A 22,148-nucleotide genomic window follows, 5' to 3' on the forward strand; every position below is an offset into this window, starting at 1 on the left:
AAAAAAAAAATTTATTAGTAACCACCTCAAAATCGTTTAATTTTAAATTTATAAATATTATTTTTGATAATATTTGAAATTCAAACACTGTTGACAGCAATTTGACAGATGGTGAAAACGTAAACATAACACAACATTACGTAAATTTTTTTATTTCCATCTTATTTATAAGAAGAAGTTTAGATAAACATAAAATACAAAATAAATTATGGAATATTGTGATTGTACTGAATATTGTAAAAGTAAACAACATGGAGATAAAATAACAGCTCTACTAACAAAAAGGGGCCTAACAGATGCTCAAATTTGTTCATACATGAACCAGATATGTTATAACTGCGAAAATGTGCGAGATAATGATGGAAGAACTTCACTCCATATGGCTGTGTCTGTTGGTCGTAAAGATGTTGTTCAATGGTTAATTCGTAGAAAATCTAATTTAAATGTAAGGGATACGGAATCTTCTTACACTCCCTTACATAGAAGCATTTATTATGGTAATATTCATGGGGTAATTACTTTATTACAAAATGGAGCCACTAATAATATCTTGGATAATGATGGGTTGAGTTATATTGATCATGCTGTAAAGAATTGGCCTTATAAGAAATCTACAACTACAAAAAGTTCAGAACAAGTATATATTTGGGGCCCTGATACTAATTATGTGTTTGGTGCTAAGAAATCCCGCCCTGTACCGGAAATATGGGAAATTTTCCATAAAGAACACCAATTTGGGATAAAAAATATTTATTTAGACAAGTTTCATTGTGTTGCAATATCAATTAAAGGTGATGTCTACAGTTGTGGACATGGACAAGGAGGTCGTTTGGGTTTAGGCAGTGAACAAACAGCTTTAAAACCAGGAAGAATCATTTTCAGTGATAAACAGGAAAATTCAAGTTCAATTTGTTGTATTTCTGCAAGCATTTCGAGAGATCATAGTGTGTTTTTAACCGAATGTGAGGGAAAACGACAAGTTTGGTCTTGCGGGTTAAATACACATCATGTTCTTGGTATAAATCCACCACCTGTTAATCAAGTATCTCCAAAGCGTTTAAATAGTATTAGAAACGCTCCGATTAAAGGAGTTTGTACAAGTCATTATCATTCGATTGCTTGGACAGAAAGTTCGGTTTTTTCTTGGGGTTTAAATGGCGGACAATTAGGACATGAAATTTCCACAGAAAAATATGTAACCGTTCCAAAGGTTATTTCAAAAATAAGACTTAAATCTGAATTATTAGATGTAACTACTAGTATTGCTAGTACAGCGATTTTAACAAAATCTGGGGAGGTATTAATTTTTTATCAACATAAATGCCTTACAATTCCAACAAGGTTTGTTTATTAATAAAATTTTATTTCTAATTTTGGTATAATTCAAGAATCATCATGTCGCTTAAAAATCACTCAAGTAAACTATTACAAAAAAAAAGGGCGGAAAAGTGTAAACCTTACCGAAAAATCACTTTAAAGTTTCGACGTGACGTCACTTTTTGTGACGTCATTGACCGTGCTACCATATTCTCGCAGCACATTCTGTTAAAACGCAGATTTCGGGTGAAATACGGGTATTTTTTAGGTTTTCGACGCACAACGACTAAGATGTCCTTGTTTATCATCTCTAAACTAAACATAACCTAAAATCTATATCTGATCCCTACCCCCCTCTTTAAACGGTACATTCGGATCTACCAGAAGACTGAACACAAGAGTCTGAAGACGCACAGCTAAACCCGTTACTTTCTAGGTCTAATGTAAGTTCTAGTTTTACACTAACACTATTACTAGAACTAACACAAGTCCTAAAACTAGAATCATTCGGGTTTAGTCGTCTTGAGAAACGTGTGGCTAAACCCGAATGTTTCTAGGTCTAGTGTTAGTTCTAGTTTTAAATGTTATTTAGCGTATATTAGATTGTATATTTTTATTGAAAGAAAAGTAACAAACATTCGGGTTTAGCCGTTTGTCTCTTAAGACGGCTAAACCTGAATGTTTCTAGTTTTAGGTCTAATGTTAGTTCTAGTGACAATGGTAGGTAGCACTACTATCCGTGCAAAAAGTCAAGGCCACTCACTTTAGAGATCGATATCTTCGTAACCGCTCGATGGAAAATATTGTTGTAAAGTTTATTGTAATCAGTGAACATTTCTGCTTATCACATGTTAATTTGGAAATTTTCTGGTCCGCAGTTTTACTTTTATGCGAGTTAAGGCTCCTTAACCGAGACTGTCACCGTAGATTTCGAATTACTTCCTTATTTATTAATGAATTGGATTAATTTATCCTTTGTCATGTTTCTATAATAGTTATGAACCCGGGGCAAGAACGGAAAATGAAATTTGAAGAAAAATATTGCTTTATTTTTTAAAATAGTAAGATTTTTACGATTTTTCTTCTTGGTCCGGATGTAAAACAATAAAATAGAAACATTATTCTTGTAGCACTTTTACGAAATATTAATAATAAACCCGTAATTAGTAATTTACGGTTTTACATTAAGTTTTAATATTTTGGAATATATTTTGCTTTCCGGATCTCACGAGCGATGATTAGTTAAAGAAAAAAACATGTGGGCTATGTGAACCTCCGGCGAGTGGTTTGTAACGTAAAAAAAACGCAGACATACATAAAAAACAAGTTTGTAGACATAGTTCTTGCCTACCGACTGCATACTATGAAAGGGAAGGAAGCTTACGTTTTCTGATAGCGTGCTATAGAATGTTCTGATTATCGGTTTGCGCGTAAATACGAACCAAAAGTGTATTTTTATATTATTATTATTTTATATACAGGGTGATTCAAAAAACCGCTGACAGACTTCTAGGGCAGGTAACACTAGGGATGTGCCATACGGCGATTTTCTTGAAACTTGGCATACAAGTAGGGTATGGAAAAATATTCGACAAGTATATTGTCATTCCTGCCCGATCGTCGTTTTAAGGGTAGAAATCACCCTTTCCGATTTTAGAGATCTGTTCGATTATTTTACGAATTATTTTTACGATTGTTGAGAAAATATATCACTAGGGGTTTTTCTTCTGTTTTATTCCTGTTTCAAAAACTGCAATAACTTATGTGAACTCTGCAATGATATTGCAATAATTAAATATGCTTGGTGTTTGACATCAATATACATGCAGCACTTCTTTGCGGTAAGAAACGACAACCCTTCACATTACTGTCTGTACTAATTTTAAAATATAGGTCAAAAAGCTCCCCGATTCGTGAGAGGCAAGGGGACTTACGTTCAAAAAGCACACCAATGAGATGAGAACCTTATCACGTCCACGTCGTTCATCCGGGGTAGCGCTAACAATAAAAAAGATTTGATTATTACATGCATCACTATTTGTAGTGAGTAGTGATGAGTTTCCATGATTCGTTACTGTAGGGGTAGTTTTGATATTAACCCTTTTTTAAAAATCCGCCTTAAAATTATCCTCATTTCTAACATTTTTAAACATTTTTCGCAATATTTAACAAGGGTGTACAATTTTTAAAAAACTGCTGTCGCCATTTTGAATTCTCGAAAACGGACATCAGATTCATTATCAGCGACGCCAAAAACCCGTAGTGAAATGATTTCGTAACAATCGTAAAAATAATTCGTACAATAATCGAACTTATCTTCAAAATCGGAAAGGGTGATTTCTATAACGGCGATCGGGCAGATATGGCGATATACGTGTCGAATATTTTTCCATACACTACTTGTATGCCAACTTTCAAGAAAATCGCCGTATGGCACTTCCCTAGTGTTACTTGTTAGAATTTGTAGAAAATATCATAAAACTTAAGTCGAACCATGATTGTTATAACCAAATTCAGGAACAGCTTCCTCTAGCAAAGAAAAAGAAATCTTATTTTTTGGTGTGGAGTCCTGTTGCGTCCCCACTGATTGAAATAATTGAAAGGAATGAATTGGTTTGGAATGAATGTATCCAAAGTTAAAAATATTTTTCTATGATTTCGTTCTTAATTGTTTCAGGTTGTAAATACATTATTTATAAATCCATTTATTCATTCCTTCATTGATAAAATGCATATTACCCAATAGGAAAACAGTGGGAATGTCTTGCCAGTACATGCTATCCTTTTTTGAATTTTCGTTTCGCTGTTGTCAAACATATTCTCATCAAGCGGTTAAGGAGCCTTAAGTGAAAAAGTACCCGATTTTTGAGAGTGCCAGCAACTTTATCTGCTTTGCGATTTTTTCTCTCCAAAACTATTTGACGAAAAAAATTCAAATTTGAACTGGTGGTAAACCGATGTGTTCTTAATGTGGGGCATATTTTATTTTTTCGATATTCCATATAGTTTCGCGGAAAATCGCGGTTTAGTAGGATGCGGTTATTTCGAAAACGACCTGGCGAATTTTAACGCGGTTTTTACCAAAATATGTCAAATAACGCTGGTTGTCGGATTCCGTTATCAGTATTTCAAAATTAAGGCTCCCTAATTTTTTAAGAGCGATTTAATGGAATTACAAGTTAAAGAGAAACAGAAATAAGCTATGCGGGGAGAGGAAGGTTTCGCCCAATTGGAACAGATGGTGCGTCGCAGACAGTACGTCGCGCCTTTATCTTACCTTCATAAAGAAATAAGGCGCGACGTCCTGTCTGGGACGAATTTAGAAATCGCGTACATTTTTTCATTATACCTGTGACAATTACTATACGAATGGGAGAAAGAATTTGAAATTACCATACATTATAAAGAATTAAATTTCGCGTCCAACAAAGGTGGTCTCGATTTTTTTCTACGAAGTAGTTTTTTTGTTATTCGCGTTCAAAGTGAGGGGCAAAAATTTTTAATCCGATAATAGGTCTTGTGTTAGTTCTAGTGATACTGCAATAAAACTATGCAACATTAGTTCTAGTTTTAAATGTTATTTAGCATTAGATTGTGGTATATTTTTATTGACAGAAAAGTAGAACTAACACTAGACCTAGAACCAGAAACATTCGGGTTTAGCCGTGCATCTCTTAAGACGGCTAAACCTGAACGTTTCTAGTTTTAGGTCTAATGTTAGTTCTAGTGACAGTGGTAGGTAGCGCTAGTTAGCATGAGACATCACTATGTTGGATATTTTTATTGCACTAAAACTAAAACTAACACTACTATCGGTGCAAAAAGTCAAGGCCCCTCACTTTAGAGATTGATATCTTCGCAACCGCTCGATAAAAAAAATTACGACAAAGTTTGTTGTAATTATTGAACATTTCTACGTAACATAATATGTATATTAATTTGAAAATTTTCGGATCCGCGGTTTTCTTTTTATCGCGAGTTAAATGAAAAAAATACTCGATTTTTTGCGGTACCGGCAACTTTGTCAACTTTACGATTTTTTTCTCGAAAACTATCGTACGCAATAATTAGAATTTTGAATAGGTAATAGCCTAATGGGTTCTTAATGAGAGACATATTTTATTTTTTCGATATTCTATACAGATTCGCGAAAAATCGTGGTTTAGTAAGACGCCGTTATATCGAAAACGGCTGGGTGGATTTCCTCACGGATTTGACCAAAATATGTCAAATAATTGCGTTTATCGAATAACGGTTTGTTGAAAACCGTTATCAGTTTTTCAAAGTTATGTCTCTCTCAGAGTGATTTAAGCGAATTATAAACTAAAAAGAAACAGAAATAAGCTCTACGGGGAGGGGGGGTTCCGTCCAATCGGAAAAGATGGTGCGTTCCAGACAGTACGTCGCCCCTTTATCTTACCTACATAAAGAAATAAGGCGTGCCGTCCTGTCTCTGGAACACACACCAGGACTATCTTTTCCGATTGAACGAAACCCTTCTCTTCCCACATGGCTTATTTCTGTTCCTTTTTAATATATAATTCGCTTAAATTGCTTAAATTAGAGAGACATAACATTGAAAAACTGATAACAGTATCTGACAAACGTAATCATTATTATACACATTTTGGTTAAAAACGCGTTGAAATCCACCCAGCCGTTTTCGACATAACGGCGTCCAATTAAATCGCGATTTTCCGCGAAACTATATGGAATATCGTAAAAATAAAATATGCCCCTTATTAAGAACACATTAGACTACCTGTTCAGAATTGAAATTTTTTTAAAGTTGACAAAGTTGCCGGTACCGTAAAAAATCGGGTACTTTTTTCATTCAACTGGCGATAAAAAGAAAACCGCAGATCCGAAAATTTTCAAATTAACATATCTTACGTAGAAATGCTCAGTGATTACAATAAACTTTGTCGCAATTTTTTTTATCGAGCGGTTGCGAATACATCGATCTCTAAAATGAGGGACCTTGACTTTTTGCACCGATAGTAGACCTTTTTTTTAGGTGTAGTGTTAGTTCTAGTTTTGCTCTATTACTAGAACTAACACAAGCCGTCTTGAGAGACGTGCGGCTAAATCCGAATATTTCTAGTCCTCGATCTAGTGTTAGTTCTAGTTTTGCACTAGAACTAACACTGGACCTAGAACTAGAAACATTTCGTTTAGCAGTGCGTCTCTTAAGACGGCTAAACCTGCATGTTTCTACTTCTAGCTGTAATGTTAGTTCTAGTGACAATGGTGGGTAGCGCTAGTTAGCATAAGATATCACTATGTTACATATTTTTATTGCAGTATCACTAGAACTAACACAAGACCTATAACTAGAAACATTTCGTTTAGCCGTGCGTCTCTTAAGACGGCTAAACCTGCATGTTTCTACTTCTAGCTGTAATGTTAGTTCTAGTGGCAATGGTGGGTAGCGCTAGTTAGCATAAGATATCACCATGTTACATATTTTTATTGCAGTATCACTAGAACTAACACAAGATCTACAACAAGAATCGTTTGGGTTTAGCCGTCTTGAGAGACGTGCGGCTAAATCCGAATTTTTATAGTTTTCGGCCTAGTGTTAGTTCTAGTATTAAGACAGAGTCTATCTGACGACAGGTAACGATAGTCGTTATGCATGGAAAGCCTAAAAAAAACAGGGTGTTTCATCCGAAAATATACGTTGTAATCTCACCTAGTTTAGTGAAAATAAGTTCACTTTTAAGTTTATCAGATTGATTTTGTGCGTGGCTATAAAATACACATTTTGTAGGTTAGGTGTTGACCGATTTAATAGGAAAATACATTTTTAACATTGCTTGTGGTCAAAAAACGTGACGTCACATCGAAACTTTAATGTGATTTTTCGGTATGTTCTACACTTTTCCGCATTTTCTTTTTATTTTTATCGTGTTTTTTGGGTCATTTCACATTAATTAAAAAAAAATCGTTGATTTTTAAGCCACATGATGATTCTTGAATTTTTCCATAATTTTATTTAAAAATTTCTTTTAGAGGTCCTCTAACAAAAATATGCGCGGTAGGTGGAAAATTAAACATTTCAGTAGAAAATAAAACTTCCGACGAATTAAAAATAGCTGGATTAACACCGAATGGAAAAATATTGATTTGGTATGAATCTGATTCTTACCTTACACAATGCGTCATGTCTTTAAATAGAGAGATTATTGTTACCGATTTTGTATTGAGTGTGAATGGAATTGCATTTATTACAAACAATGGAGAATGTTTTACTGGAACTATAAAGCAACGTAAAAAAGATTCGCCTCTGCCTCCTAATAAACAGAGTATCGCATTTAATCAATTTTTGGATAGAGATAAATGTCATTTTATTAAATTAAGTAAAGTATTAAATTTGTATAGATCTTTATTGATAGCTTCAGATCCAATTGGTGTAAATTTTGCTGTTATACAGGTGAGTAAATTTATTGTTTTTTGAGGTGTAAAAGTGTCATAAAAAATGATTCTTTTAATCTGTTATATTCTCTCTCTTTTTACGTTAAACCAAATACTTATTTAGACTACATGATTCAGTAGTCAGTACAATACTGTGCCACTGTAATAAATATATCAATTATAGCTTCAACCATAAATGGCATAGTTCATCTTCACATTAGAACAACAATGAAAAAAATGTCAAAAACAAATTGCTGGCACTGTTTAAATGAAAAAGATGTAAGTCACTCAGTTATTGGCACCTTTGCACACTGATTTGGAAATCATGAGGAGGTCTTTAGTACTGATGAAATTTACATTGACTCAATAAATTAAAAATACTTGAATTAATCATATTATGTTAAATTGCAATAAGATATGTTAAGATCTATTTTTATTAGGTTATAATTCAAAATGGTAACTACTATCTCAACTTATAAAAGAGATTTGTTTATTCATAGGACCGATTTCAGTCGCCAAATAACAACCATTTTCGACTAAAATCTAATGAAAACAAATTTTTTTTATAAAGCGACCTAAATTACAGTTCAAATCTGCTTCTCGCAACCAAGTTCCCATCTTTTCCGGTTACGCCAATCCCGTGGAGTTCATTACCTCTGTCACATCCTCTCTTCGTGATCTTTTGAATTTTCTGCGTTTCGCGCTATTGTGTGGCACAAATTCCATGACTCTTTTAGGACATCTGTCTGTCGACATTCCTTCGCATACTTCGTCCGTACCATTTAAGTCTCTTTACCTCGATTGTCTCTAATGTGTTTATGTTAATTTCAACTTGTTGACTGATATCAATATTCCTCACTTTATCTCCCCTTGTCTTTCTGCATAAGACTCCATAACTTTGTTTAGTAGTCAGTATTCTGTCTCTATTAGCTTGACCTATTCTACTAATTATTTCCTCGTTGCTATCCCCCTTGTCTGTAATTTGCACACCCAGGTATCTATAGGATGTCACGTTTTTGATAATGTTGTCCTCTATAGGCAAATCATCTCCCAAGTTGGGTCGGGTTGGGACTCCCAACTCCCGGCATCTAGACTTTTCCGGGTTGTAATTCCTCATTGTAATTTTAATTTGCGCTGCATGTAACTGACGGCATGTATCCTCGCCTTTCTTACCTGGTTGTCGGCGAAATGTAATATGAAAAGTTTGACGTTGTTTACAGGTGCTCCCATACTAGAACATTGTTTCAGATACAGCACCTTTGCTTAAGTCGTCTAGTAATAGGGAACAAGTCGGACAAATCATTTCTAATCTTTACTAAACAAACATAGGAAACATCATAAATTAAAAAAAAATAAACCATGAACAGAACTTACAGAGAAGAAACTAAAAATAGCATTGTTTGAGTGTAAATTGAGAAAACACGTTAAGATGGCTCACTTAATTTGGAAAAAATAAAAATCGATAATGGCGAATTTATTATAGAATAGAGGTAGTACAATTTAGTGATTGCAAATCTGCCTGCGACTAATCACGGTAAAATGGGTATAAAGCTCATTTTGAAAGTTTACGCCTAAAAGAATCTGTTAATAATAACATTGTTTATTGCTTTGCAATACAGACTTGTTTACATTTTGTGGGTTACGGGCAGTATTTTCGTGTAAAGTGATCAATTATCTATCAATTGGTCTCTTACAAAACTTTGATTAAAGCAACAGTTTTTGATTGAATTAACAAATTTTGTACAAATGTGTTTTTCTTAAAAACTATTGCTTTGATCAAAGTTTTGTAAGAGACCAATTGATAGATAATTGATCACTTTGCACGCGTAGAGAGCAATGGTGTAGACAATATTTTTTAAAAAGTGCTTTTTATAGCAGATAATGTTTAATTTTAAAGAAACTTTGATCCGCTATATCTCGCCAACGAGGCATTTACGACCCCATGTATATTAAGACTATTCATCTTAATTTTTCATGTATTATCTACTATAGAAGTCTGTCGGCGGTTTTTTGAATCGTCCTGTATACAGTCCGCGTCATAAGTAATATCATAAGAACTAATTAACCAATATTTTTTGCGAGGTATCATGCGATTCGTATTTTTTTCCTTATCAGAAAATGTTATAATACATGTATATAGGGTATTGCATTAAAAAAAATTAAATTGTCATTATGCGGAAAAACAAAAAGTGATAAAGAATTTTTCATGCTAAATTATTTGTTGTTTTCAAATTAGAGAGAGGGGTTTTCTTATGACGTGTACTGTATACAGGTGTCCCGTATCTTCCGGATCAGAGCATTATACGGTTGAAGGATACATTATTCTGAAGCAATTTTTCTAATAAAATTTTTTCGAAATGCTTATAATAACCGCACGGGAACTGTTTAAAATCGTCTAATAGCAGATCGTAAGTCAGACACAGGTAACCGGCCTCACCCTCGACCGGTGAATATTAAATTCCGCTATTGGACGACTTTAAACAGTTCCCATGCGGTTGTTATAAACATTTCGACAAAATGTTATTAGAAAAATCGCTTCAGAATAATGTATCTTCAACCGTATAATGCTCTAATCCGGAAGATACGGGAGGCTGTCCCGTATCTTTTGTATAGTATGCTTTATTGTCACTTTCAGTATATAATTAACACTAAAGCCCCGTTCTCCTCGTTATTTCCGCATCTTATACTTATTATTGTATCTCCCCTCTTTCACCTGAGCACGCCGTTCTTGTTTTTCCACATCTTCTATCTTCTTCTATCTTTAACATCCAACTCCTTCCACAGTGTGGACTCTTCCTTCCTTCTTAGTATTTCTTCTGTTGAGTACCCTACTCTGATATAATATTCCGTCCAATACTCTTCCAAAGTCCCTCCTTTGCTCCAGTCCATCCTCTTACCTTATCACCCTTCTATCTGCTTCCACCCGCATCTTTTCCAGTTTAACTTCTTTCTCATTATACAGGATGAGTTATTAGTATCCCGGTGGTCGATAATTACTAAACCGTTTGAAACCCAAAAAAATGTTTTATACAAAAGTTCATGACTTTCTATTACGTAAAATTATTTTCATTTAGACAGTTATTACATCTTTTTAAATCTCATAAAGTACCAAGTCGCATTAAAATCTGGTATATCGGAGCAAAATTATTTTACATTATAAAATATTAATCAAATAATAAAAGGAAGAAAAAAACTGTGAAAAATAAGCAGAATATAATATTAAGTACAAGAACGCATATTTTATTACACATTATTCTTTAAATTCTAAATATCAGGAAAACTAATAAAGTTAGATATATGACATACTTATCATTAATTAAAGGTAACTTGATGAGCAATTCAACCAGCACACAGTATACAGGCTGTTCCATTTAAAAAACTTATGAAAAAGCTATTTGAAAAAAATCAAAAGTAACTAAGCTTTATGAACATGCTGTATAGCAGTGGTGTCCATAATGTCGATCGCGATCGACCGCGAAGCCGTTTTGAGTCGATCGCCAACAAAATCATGAATCTGAAATATCTATATCTGGGAAAAAAAAGATTACTTTTAAAATGTAAAAAATATATTAAATCCTTCGGTCGATCTTGGCAAGACATTTATATAAAAAGTCGATCTTGATCAGAAATTTGTGGACACCACTGCTGTATAGCGTATTTAATATCTTTGGTTACTATCATCTGGCTATCATCATTTATCTACTGGCTTTGACTATTATTTGACATAGTATAAAGAATAATTGTTATTTAACACCATATGTTATACTATATACATATGAAACGGAAATAATGCAGTGCCAATAATTGGGTGCCTTACTCTAATTTGATGAATAAAAAAAACTAGTAAATAATTAAATTAAAATAATTTTTTAGGGCAACCCTAACGAAAACTTACATTATCCTCATTTATCTGAAGATACTTTAATGTCCGACATAAAAAATCTTCTAATCCAATCGGATCCCGACGATTTAACCCATGACGTTATTTTTAATGTTGGTTTACAAAAATTTCCCGCTCATAAATACATTCTAGTCAATAGTAGTAAGACAATCATCGATTTTAAATCTCGCTCAAAAGATTCGTATAATTTAGAAAAAATTCGTCCGGAGTTATTTGAAGAACTTCTCACATGGATTTATACAGGAAATTGTAATTTAATCCACACTGGTGAATGTCCAAATCATTTGTTAACAGTCGATGGTGATAAAAACTCTGTACGATTATTGCAAGATTTAACAAGAAAATTTGGAGTTGTTGATTTAGATAAAATACTTTCTAATTTTACTATGGTCGGAAATAAAATTGAATATGCTAAAAAAATGAATACATTCCATCATTCGCCGAATAAAAGTTTTAATAGAATGGATTTTCCCGAATTACATGATGTAAAAATAATTTCAAAAAATGGACAAAGTTTATCTGCACATAAATGTATATTAATAGCTCGGGTCCAGTTTTTTAGAAATATTTATTCGAGTAGATGGAACACAAATTCACCGCTGGAAAAAATCGATTTACCATATACATTAAACATTTTAGAATTTTTTTTGGAATTTATTTACACCGATAAAATTAAATCAATTTCAATTATTGATATAGATTCTTTATGCCACTTACTACAATTAAGCGATCAATATTTAATCGAACGTTTACATAATTTGTGTCAAATCGAGCTATGTTATCGATTATCCTTTAAAAATGCGGTTGAAATGTTTGCAATTTCTGCAGCATTTAATGCAACAGAATTACAACGTTGTACGATGGAATTTATCTGTTCAAATTTACCAACCTTTTTAGATTTAAAATTACTTAACGATTTAGATGATGATTTATTAACGGAATTAACAAAATATTATTGTTTTTCGATTAAATCGATGCAAAATCGTATTATCACCCCGTTTAGTACGGCTCCTAGCGATGAAGAAGTACTTGCTATCGTTGAAAACTGCAGTTTTGATGAAACAGAGGTGACACCAAAAGTAACAAAAACAACTGCAAAATCACATAGAACCCGATACAGATCGCATAAAGATAGTATTTCGGAAAATTATAAAGATGATTCAATTAATGATGGTTCATTAATGAGTTGTTCGCCTAAAATTGAAGCTGTAATTCCGAAAATGAAAGAAATTCATCTTCCATCAAGGATTAAAGCGATTACTCAAGCCCAAGAAAAAATGTCTTCTGAAAAAAATGGCAATTTTAATTTTGTAAAGTTAAGTTCGTCAATGGACGAGAGAAATTTTATGGGATTCGATGAATTTCCTACTTTAGGAACTTCACCGCCTTGTGTTATTAATAAAACTCCAAAAAGATTAAGTGGAGAAAAAACACCCACTTTTAAACAAAAACATAAGAAAATTATCCTTGGAACGAGTCCTCAACAAAATAAAACATCCTCACCACCTGGAAATCCTTGGAAAATTAATTTTGAAACAGACGTAACTAAATGTGAGTTAGAAAATCAAAATAAAGTTGCTAATATGCAAACGATTGTTATGGAGGAGAAACAACAAAAAGAAAAATTTAATCGGATGATATCTAAACCTTTAATTTATACCCAGGTTTGGTTAAATACACTGACCGGCAAAAAAAACCGGCCACTAAAATGTAGCCACAATTTCAAAGCTAGCTTACTCGCCAACCACTCATTCGATTTTGATGGTTCTTTTTTTGATCGAAAGGTTGATTCTTCTGTAATAATCCTGCGATAGAAATTTTTATTCGGATATTAATTTGAGCATATACGAGGTGCAAGAATGAGGAAAGCTTTTTTTCTCGAAATTAGTAATACCCTGTGGGGTGCAGCTGCTACAGCAGACGGTGTTAACTGGAATCAAACGGTAGCCCAATCTTTTCTGAGCATTTTGTTTTTTTATTCACTCTATTATCTCTGTTACTAACGAAGATGCAGTATTTTAAAGCGATCGCCTGTGAAAACAAGACGAGTGACAATAATAGCTGATGACCGTTTTATTGTTCTAAGCAATCGTATAACGACAGCTGTAATTTGAAGACGGTGTCGTCTTCAAATGGTGCATGTTGTTGATGTCAGTGAGAGAACCATTCCCTGAAAACTTGCTAGATGTGGTCTCGCTGCAAGAAGGCTGCCAAAGGCTGTTTCCAAGATATCTGCGCGCTTACAAGTAAATTGGGAGATCGAGCAATGGAGGAAAGTCCTTTTTACGGATGAGTAGTGGTTTTGTCTATCACCCGATGGTCGATGAGCGAATATGAAGACGTTGAAATGAAAGATTTGTGGACTATACAATTATGAAACGCAAATGTTTCGATGGTGGTTTTGTGATGGTGTGGTCGGGAATTTACAATGAAGCCTATACAGATTTTTAATCTTCGTTAAAAATGGCGCCTTAAATCACTGACCTTGAAAACAAAAACTGGGCACCCGAAACAGTTTTGCAGAAGCACTTACATTTTCTTAGAATTACAGAATTACTTACGTCCTTCATTATTGTAAACATCTGTTGACAAATAAACAAGAAAACAAACTTAATTTAATGTAACAATTAATAATAACACGAAAATTAATAGCGTGTGTGCCCCCAACGAGCTAAAATAACCTCATGTAGTCGCAACGCGGCATTGAACTGATTAGGTTCGTAATTGATTCTTGAGGAATTGCGGCAAACTCTTTTTCAAAAGCAATTCGTAACTCTTGAAGGTTGTCCAGTAGGACAGGACGACGACGAATGCGTCTCTCAAGTTGGTCCCAAAGATATTCGATAGGGTTAAGGTCCAGGCTGCACGCTAGTCACTCTATCCGTTCAATACCCTACTTCATCAAGATATTCGTGCTACGTGCGGTCGCGCATTGTCATGCATTAGCATGAATCCGTCACCAATAAAATGGGAATAGAACCTCCATGGAAAGGTACTCTTTCCGAAATTGTGCAGGTCGCAAACCTTTCATTACGACGTCTCCACACTCATTCTCAACCATCAGGTGACCAGATACAAAATCGGGACTCGTCAGTGAAGAGCACCTTACCCCATTGTTCCATTCCCTAATTCATATGTACGCGCCCAAATTGAAGACGTGCTCGCCGATGTCTCTGGAGCAGCCGAGGTCTTTTGCCAGGTCTTCTTGCAGTCAGATCACTTTTATCAAGTCTTTGATGAATAGTTCTTTCACTTACGTCAACCCCACGCACCATCAACTCGTCATCAACTGCTGTTGTCACTCGTCTTCTACCGAAACCTTGCCGCCTAGTGAAATTTCCTGTTTCCACATATTGGTTCCAGGCATCCTGAACTGTTGTTCGGGGTATACCCAACGTATGGGCAACGTATTGCTGACTTTTGCCATCCTCAATTTAAGTAACAATACGCGCAACATCAGTTACTGACAACGGAATTGCTACTATGTTAAAAGACTGTAAAAATCTTTAACAACTGTCAATTTACTATTCGAAACAAATGACATACGCTACCTAGCGCGCCAGCTTAGATTTTTTATGCTTGTTTGTCTTGTTTTTAGAGTCGTTCGCTTTAAAACACTGCATCTCCGTTAGTAATAGAGATAATAGAGTGAATAAAAAAACAAGATGTTCAGAAAAGTTTGGGCTACCGTTTGATTCCAGTTAACACCATCTGCTGTAGCAGTTACACCCCACAGGGTATTACAAATTTCGAGAAAAAATAGTTTTTCTCATTCTTGCAGCCCGTATATGCTCAAATTAAAATCTAAATGAAAATTTCTATCGCAGGATTATTACCGAAGAATCAACCATTCGATCAAAAAAACAATTATCAGAATCGAATACGCGGTTCGCAAGAAAGCTAGCTTTGAAGTTTTGGCTAATTTATAGTGGCCGGTTTTTTTTGCCGGTCAGTTTATAAGATTTTTGTTTTATCTTATTTAATTCGGTTTTTTTAGATTGAAGATAAAGCTCTTGAGGATTTGATGAAATTTTATAACTGTTCGGATGTTTTTGATGAAGTCATTACAATGGAAAGGGTTAGTAATAAGGACATTGGAGTTCATCCAACTTGGACAAAAATTCATAAAGTTTTATGAAATGATTAATTTTTAACATTTTTAATGATTTTGTACTCACAAAATATATATGATTGTGTTTAATTTTAAGTAATTGTGAAGTAAAGTAATTGACAAAGCTAAATTATCTTTTTAATAAATTTAAGTAATTTCTTTACCTTTTAACAAAGTGACAATTAATTAATTGTCATAAATCTTATAGATATTTTAAGGCATACTAATTTGAGGTGATAATGGTTTAAGCGCAAGATATGATTAATGAATATTGTGCTTTATTTGTTCATAAATATTCAAACTATAATTGGGAATTGATTTGCAAATGGAATTACAACTGTATACAGATCGTTTTGCAAGATTAGAATGTTATAAGGAATGTTTTATTATTAAGTGCTGCAATGATAGACTTAAAAGACTAAAATAAAAAGATTACTGCAAAAGCAATGGAAAGTAAGATCGAAATTCACAGATGAAACAGTACTAGAGGAACCTTAGCAATGTATATTTGGCTTTGTGTCTAACAATAAGGCAATAAACCAGATAGAAATTTATGGTGAATACTATGCGAAGATGTACCTGAGGTGGACACAATCAACTATGTATATTGAACTAAAAGTATAACTTTAGACTTTTAAAAAAGTGTTAGACGTTTCGAGATCAAACAAAAAAAGAAAGAACAAAAAAAAAACAGACAAAAATAGACAGAATGTAATATTAAGTACAGCGTCTGTCACTCTACAGTGCTAGCGTTAATTTTTTTGCAATCAGACGAAAGAAGTTTTCTAAAAACGGGTTGCAGGGTGTGAATAAGCCACTTTTCTAGTTTTAAATACATATTTATTCACAGTTATTAAAATTGCACCCGTTAGATATCGGTAATGTTAGGCTTGCAAATCGTGCAGGGTCAAACTGTGCGCAGGATTTCTCCTAACGCGTAAGTCGAATAATTAAAACTTGAATCGACTTGATTACTTTAGTAAACTCAAAAACTAGGGAACTGCATAGGATTTTTAAAAAATATTCATTTTTGATGAAATGGTGACGATTTTACAAGAAGTGTCGTATTTATCGATAAAAAACGTACATAAAAATGGTTGAAAAACAGAGAATCTGAGACATATCGAAAAACGGCTACGTAGGTACTTACCTAGAATAAGATAATACAAACTTTTGAAAAAAAAATCTTGAAAATCCGTTGAAAAATGTGTAAGTTATCGTGTGCACAGATTTGAAAAATGTAGTTTCCAGAAAAACGCGATTAAACTTTTCGAATGTAAAAAATTGTATATTTTTTCTAGATACATCTAATCAGCGATTCCTGCACCATACGGCTGCCCTTCCTGAAGCTTATTTTCATCTTCTACAGCTTTTCTGTCTGACAGTAGGCTTCTACGACCTTCTTTAGCCTCAGCAAACATGGAGCGCTCAGCGCGAGCAATGCGATTTAAATCCGTCTCATGACAAAAGTCGAAGCACGATCTTCCAATTGTTAATTTCAGTGCTTGCATTATTTCCATAATGCTTGTAAGACCGTCATTAAAATTGCAAGCAGCTATATCAGACGCAATGTCAACCACTTTCTTGCCACTATGAATAGTTTTTGGTGCGATAGACCATAACGCGGCGTTGTAACTTTCATTGCTGTTTTGCGTATATCCCCCTAAACATCTTGTCAAAAGATCTTCCCTTGATAGTTTTTCGTACACAGGTATCACTGCGTTGAAAACATCATTGCCGATTGCTGGCTTGTGAGTGTACTCGGTGTACTCATCGATTTCTGACAAAGCGTACGCTTTTTACCAGGAACACCACGAGTCAGCACCAACTGCACAATTGTCATGCTTTGGAGGTTCATCTGTTGAAATTTGATGATACAAAGTAGCCCAGATCTCTTTTTTCATGTCCTTCAAGGAATCGCAATTTCTGCGAATAGCCAATCCATAATATAAGGAAAGTTCATCAATTAATTTTCCTCTTAATTTTCCTTTGCCTCCTCATCCGCGTGTGTTTCTTTTTAGATTTCGTATCCGTGTGCTCATTCGTTTCTGAACGTGATCGACGCATTCTTTTTTGGTTACTATTACACTATCATAGGACTGAGCGTCCATAATACCTTTGAAGGTTTTGCTGCCTCCGTCTCCTACGTAAAAACAGTACTTCAAATTATGTTTTTCTTCGGATCGTTGAAACATCTCTACGACGGAGTCCACTTCCATTTTTCCTGAAGATCCGACATGGTTTAAGTCACATATTTCTTTATGATCTTCGATCCAATCTTGAAATTCTGCAGTATCTTCTTTACCTTTCCAGTAACTACACTTTTTACAAATTTTTGATTTTACATATGGAATTACCCCTTTGTTCTATAGAAGTCGGGTAAAGTCCCCTTTTTTAACTTCCGGGAATAGGAACTATTGGCAATATATTCTGCCATAAATTTTTTTAATCATTTCCTACACGGAAACAATTTTACAGTTTTCACCAACCACAAACCTATAACTATGGCAATATTTTCATCAACAGAAAAAACACCAAGACAAACCAGCTACCTAAATTACATAACACAATATACAACCGATGTGAGATACATGAAGGGAAATTCCAATATTGTTGCAGACACTTTGTCCAAGACAAATATTGAATCCCTAAATTCTCAGTACCCCGATACACTTACACTTTACAGAGCTTAACTCACAGATATCGAGTTGTCGAACCTATTACATAAGTAATTTTCTCACACTCACACTACACCCTATCAGTTATTGCTACAACCCACAACGCTACCTGATATCAAATTATGGTGTGAAATATCAACGCAATCTCCGCGAATTTACATTCCGCAGCAATTTAGAGAAATAGTTATAGAAAAGTTTCATGGTTTATCTCATCCTGGCATACGAGCTACCATTCATTTAATAAAAACAAAATTCTTTTAGCCTCATATGTCGAAACAAATTCGTATTTGGACAAAATCATGTTTGCAATGCCAGAAAGTAAAAATTCAAAGACATACAAAATCACCAATTCTCAAAATTAAAGTTCCAAAAGTTCGATTTGAACACATACACATTGATTTGGTTGGTCCACTCACTCCATCTCTTGGATGTACTTATCTGCTCACGGTCATCGAGCGTTTTACACGGTGGCCAGAGGCTTTTCCTCTCTAAGATATCTCTGCAGTCTCTATTGCGGATACACTCTTCAGGCATTACTTCAGCCGTTTCGGTATCCCTACCACAATCACTCACGATTAAGGATGACAATTCGAATCACTATTATTTTCAAAATACCAATTACTTTTAGGTACTCATCAAATACACACATTTGCTTATCACCCACAAAGTAACGGTATGATTGAACGATTTCACCGTACTTTGAAATCAGCGATTATTGCTCGAGGTAATTCTACTAGATGGAACAATGACTTGCCTTTGATTCTCCTAGGTCTTAGGTCATCCCTAAAGGAGGATTTAGGTTACTCATCCGATGAATTGGATTATGGTCAGCAATTCATATTACCAGGAGAATTTTTCATATCTACCGAACCATCGATTGAAACTGAACCATTATTATCAAGTTTAAAATCATCTTTTGCTGACATTAAACCAGTTCAGTCAACCATACATTCCAGCCAAAAACCTTTTGTACACAAAGAATTATTCAGGTCAAACTTTGTATTTGTTAAAATTACTGGAATTAAACCTACGTTGTCTCCTAGGTACGGAGGTCCCTTCAGACTGTTGAAGAGATTTTCAAATTTTTCGTTGTATAGAAAGACGGTAAAGAAATAAATGTAAGCCTCGATTTGCTGAAATCGGCTTTCTTTTTGAACGAAAACGTTTCTCCTGAATACAACAATTTAATAATTAATTAAACTAAAAAAGTACATTTTAAATTTTAAGTCAAATTTTTGACTAAATGTTTCCTTTTTTCTGTTCTTTCTTTATAGGAGAGGAAGTGGATGTAGTGTACTGTGGCAGCAGCTCCATTTAAAAACATAAAATATAACTTCATTTGTTATTATTTTTATATTTGAACACAATTGTTTTTGAAGACAAATATAACAGACGCAAAATAAAAAGAAGGAAGAAAATGAAGGTAATTTTATAATTTTATTATTATGTTGGCCAATATCTCATAGCTACAACATATTTGAAATCAGCAACCCAAAATGAACTAAAAACATTCAACTGATTTACTGTACACAAAAAAAAGTTAAAGTTTGCAGTACAGTATAATTAACGCAATGTGCCCACCACCAACTTCCTTCAATCAGTCAGAAGACCTAACAAGTAGATCAAAGTCAAATATGAGTGTGTTTTTCTGACGAGAAATTACTTTATTTGTTACTTACCTTTAACTACTATAATATAATATACGTAAAATAAGAAGAAATGTATCTTAACAGGTAAGTACTATAAGTACGAAGGCTTTCACGGCCGGAGTTAATTGAACTAAAACTAGAACTAACACTAGAAACTTTCGGGTTTTGCCGTGCGTCTTTTAAGAAAAGGTTTGACGTTTCGGATGCCATGTTGCAACCTTCTTCAGAAACTTCGAAACAGTTTCTGAAGAAAAGGTTTGACCTTTTCTTAAAAGACGCCCGGCAAAACCCGAAAGATTCTAGTGTTAGTTCTAGTTTTAGTTCAGGTAAGTACTATATAAATTCTGTCACTGTCATATGGATAGTTTTGCAGATCTCGGGTATGAATTTACTAATTGTGTTTTTTGGAACACGAAATAAAAATTCCAAACCATACGTTTTGTTTTAGGTATTACTCCTTGTCTCATATTCGAATACTTTATAAACGGTAAGTTGTAACTCCTTGGGTGTAGTGAACAAATTGTTGAACCGAAGCCCCCGCGGGAGTGTTGCTCATCATAACAGGAATAAGCGTTCTGTTTAATTGTTGAGAATCAAACCCTCCTATTAAGAAGATAATTCCAGCGCACATCTCTTGAAAGATAGCACCATCACTGCAAAAAATTGAACCTATTGTTTCTAAACCTTAACATTAATATTAAAGTTAAATATGTCGAGTTTGGACTCATTTTAAAGGATTTTTTATGAAGTTGACAATTATGTCAAAATTAAAAGTTCGAATTTTTTGATTTTTTGAGATAAATGTGTCAAGTTTGGACTCACTTTAAAGGTAATAATAAAATGAAAGTTGACATTGACAACTGAAAGTTTTTTTCACGACTAAACCCGAATGTTTCTAGTTCTCGTTCTAGTTTGAGTTCAATAAAAATATACAACATAGTAATATCTTATGCTAACTAGCGCTACCTACCACTGCCACTAGAACTAACACTAGACCGTGAACTAGAAACATTCGGATTTAGTCCCACGTCTCTCAAGACGGTTAAACCCGAATGGTTCTAGATCTTGTGTTAGTTCTAGTGATAGTGCTAATGTAAAACTACACCTCCCACATTAGTCCGAGAACTGGAAATATTCCGTCTAGTGTTAGTTCTAGTTTTAGTGCAATAAATGTGCAACAGTGATATCTTATGCTAACTAGCGCTACCTTCCGCTGTCGTTTGTAAAATGGATCAGATGAGAGATGTTAATCTATTTGTGGAGTCTCTAAAGATGGCCAAGGGCCGAAACTTGTTAGACTTAAATTCTAAATAAAATAAAAGTCAAACTTTCAATTTTATACTAACATCTAGAAAACGATACTGACTCGAAATTGTAGGTTCATCTATTTTTTCTGTTGTAGAATTTCTTGGTGTATCTAAGTGTCGTATCTAATGGTAAGTCGGTTCTTAGACGTATGATGCAAATCGGACTTGAAATCGTATAACGTGATTAGCGCTTAGCTTTACCCTTTAAAACAAATAGTATTTTAGGTCTCTCGGTATTCTGTATTTTTTCTAAAATGTTACACCTTTACTTACCAGACAGCATGTAAATCTCTAAAAACGATAAAATGACGCTTAGTCAAGTGATGTATAACGCGGTCCATTTATTATAATATGATAAAACACATAGATAATGTTATTTAAATTTAATTTTAAGTATAGAATTCAAAAACCTTAACTTTGACAACCTGGTGCCTAATAAGCGATACCTTTCCTGATTAATTGTTAACAGTGGCAAATATTTCATTGCTCTTCTATACAAAAATGGTAATAATGGTCGATTATTTTATCAAACATCGAAGATAAAATATTGTTCATAATGAACGATGTATCGATGTTTTATGGACTTCAACATCGCTATTAAAACATCGATGTTTTCGAAAAATCGATGTATCGTTTGCATCCCTAGCTGCACCAGGCGTACGAAAAGTTCAATGCAATGTGTACCCCTATCAAACTGTTCCTGTACCCCTGGTGGTACGCGTACCACAGTTTGGGAAACACTGTTCTATATAATAATTTTTTTCCTAT

General features: G+C 34.1%; 1 protein-coding gene across 1 annotated transcript; it reads left to right on the forward strand.

The window, feature by feature from the left end:
- The first annotated feature begins 124 nt into the window (after positions 1 to 124).
- Positions 125 to 15,876, forward strand: LOC111422122 (inhibitor of Bruton tyrosine kinase). The gene is made up of 4 exons (XM_023055343.2): positions 125 to 1,341; positions 7,333 to 7,753; positions 11,608 to 13,299; positions 15,633 to 15,876. Exons 1-4 carry the CDS (start codon positions 209 to 211, stop codon positions 15,771 to 15,773), a joined length of 3,387 nt encoding a protein of 1,128 aa, XP_022911111.2. The 5' UTR covers positions 125 to 208; the 3' UTR covers positions 15,774 to 15,876.
- The last annotated feature ends 6,272 nt before the right edge of the window (positions 15,877 to 22,148 follow it).

This window comes from Onthophagus taurus, chromosome 11 (assembly GCF_036711975.1).
Source record: "Onthophagus taurus isolate NC chromosome 11, IU_Otau_3.0, whole genome shotgun sequence".
Taxonomy (NCBI): domain Eukaryota; kingdom Metazoa; phylum Arthropoda; class Insecta; order Coleoptera; family Scarabaeidae; genus Onthophagus; species Onthophagus taurus.

What these genes read in the sequence shown, in the direction of transcription:
- LOC111422122 (XM_023055343.2), top strand. Translation starts at nt 209, where the DNA reads ATGGAATATTGTGATTGTACTGAATATTGTAAAAGTAAACAACATGGA. An exon ending in TAAATTTTGCTGTTATACAG is followed by an intron (nt 7,754 to 11,607) that starts GTGAGTAAATTT and finishes ATAATTTTTTAG; the next exon opens with GGCAACCCTAACGAAAACTT. An exon ending in AACCTTTAATTTATACCCAG is followed by an intron (nt 13,300 to 15,632) that starts GTTTGGTTAAAT and finishes CGGTTTTTTTAG; the next exon opens with ATTGAAGATAAAGCTCTTGA.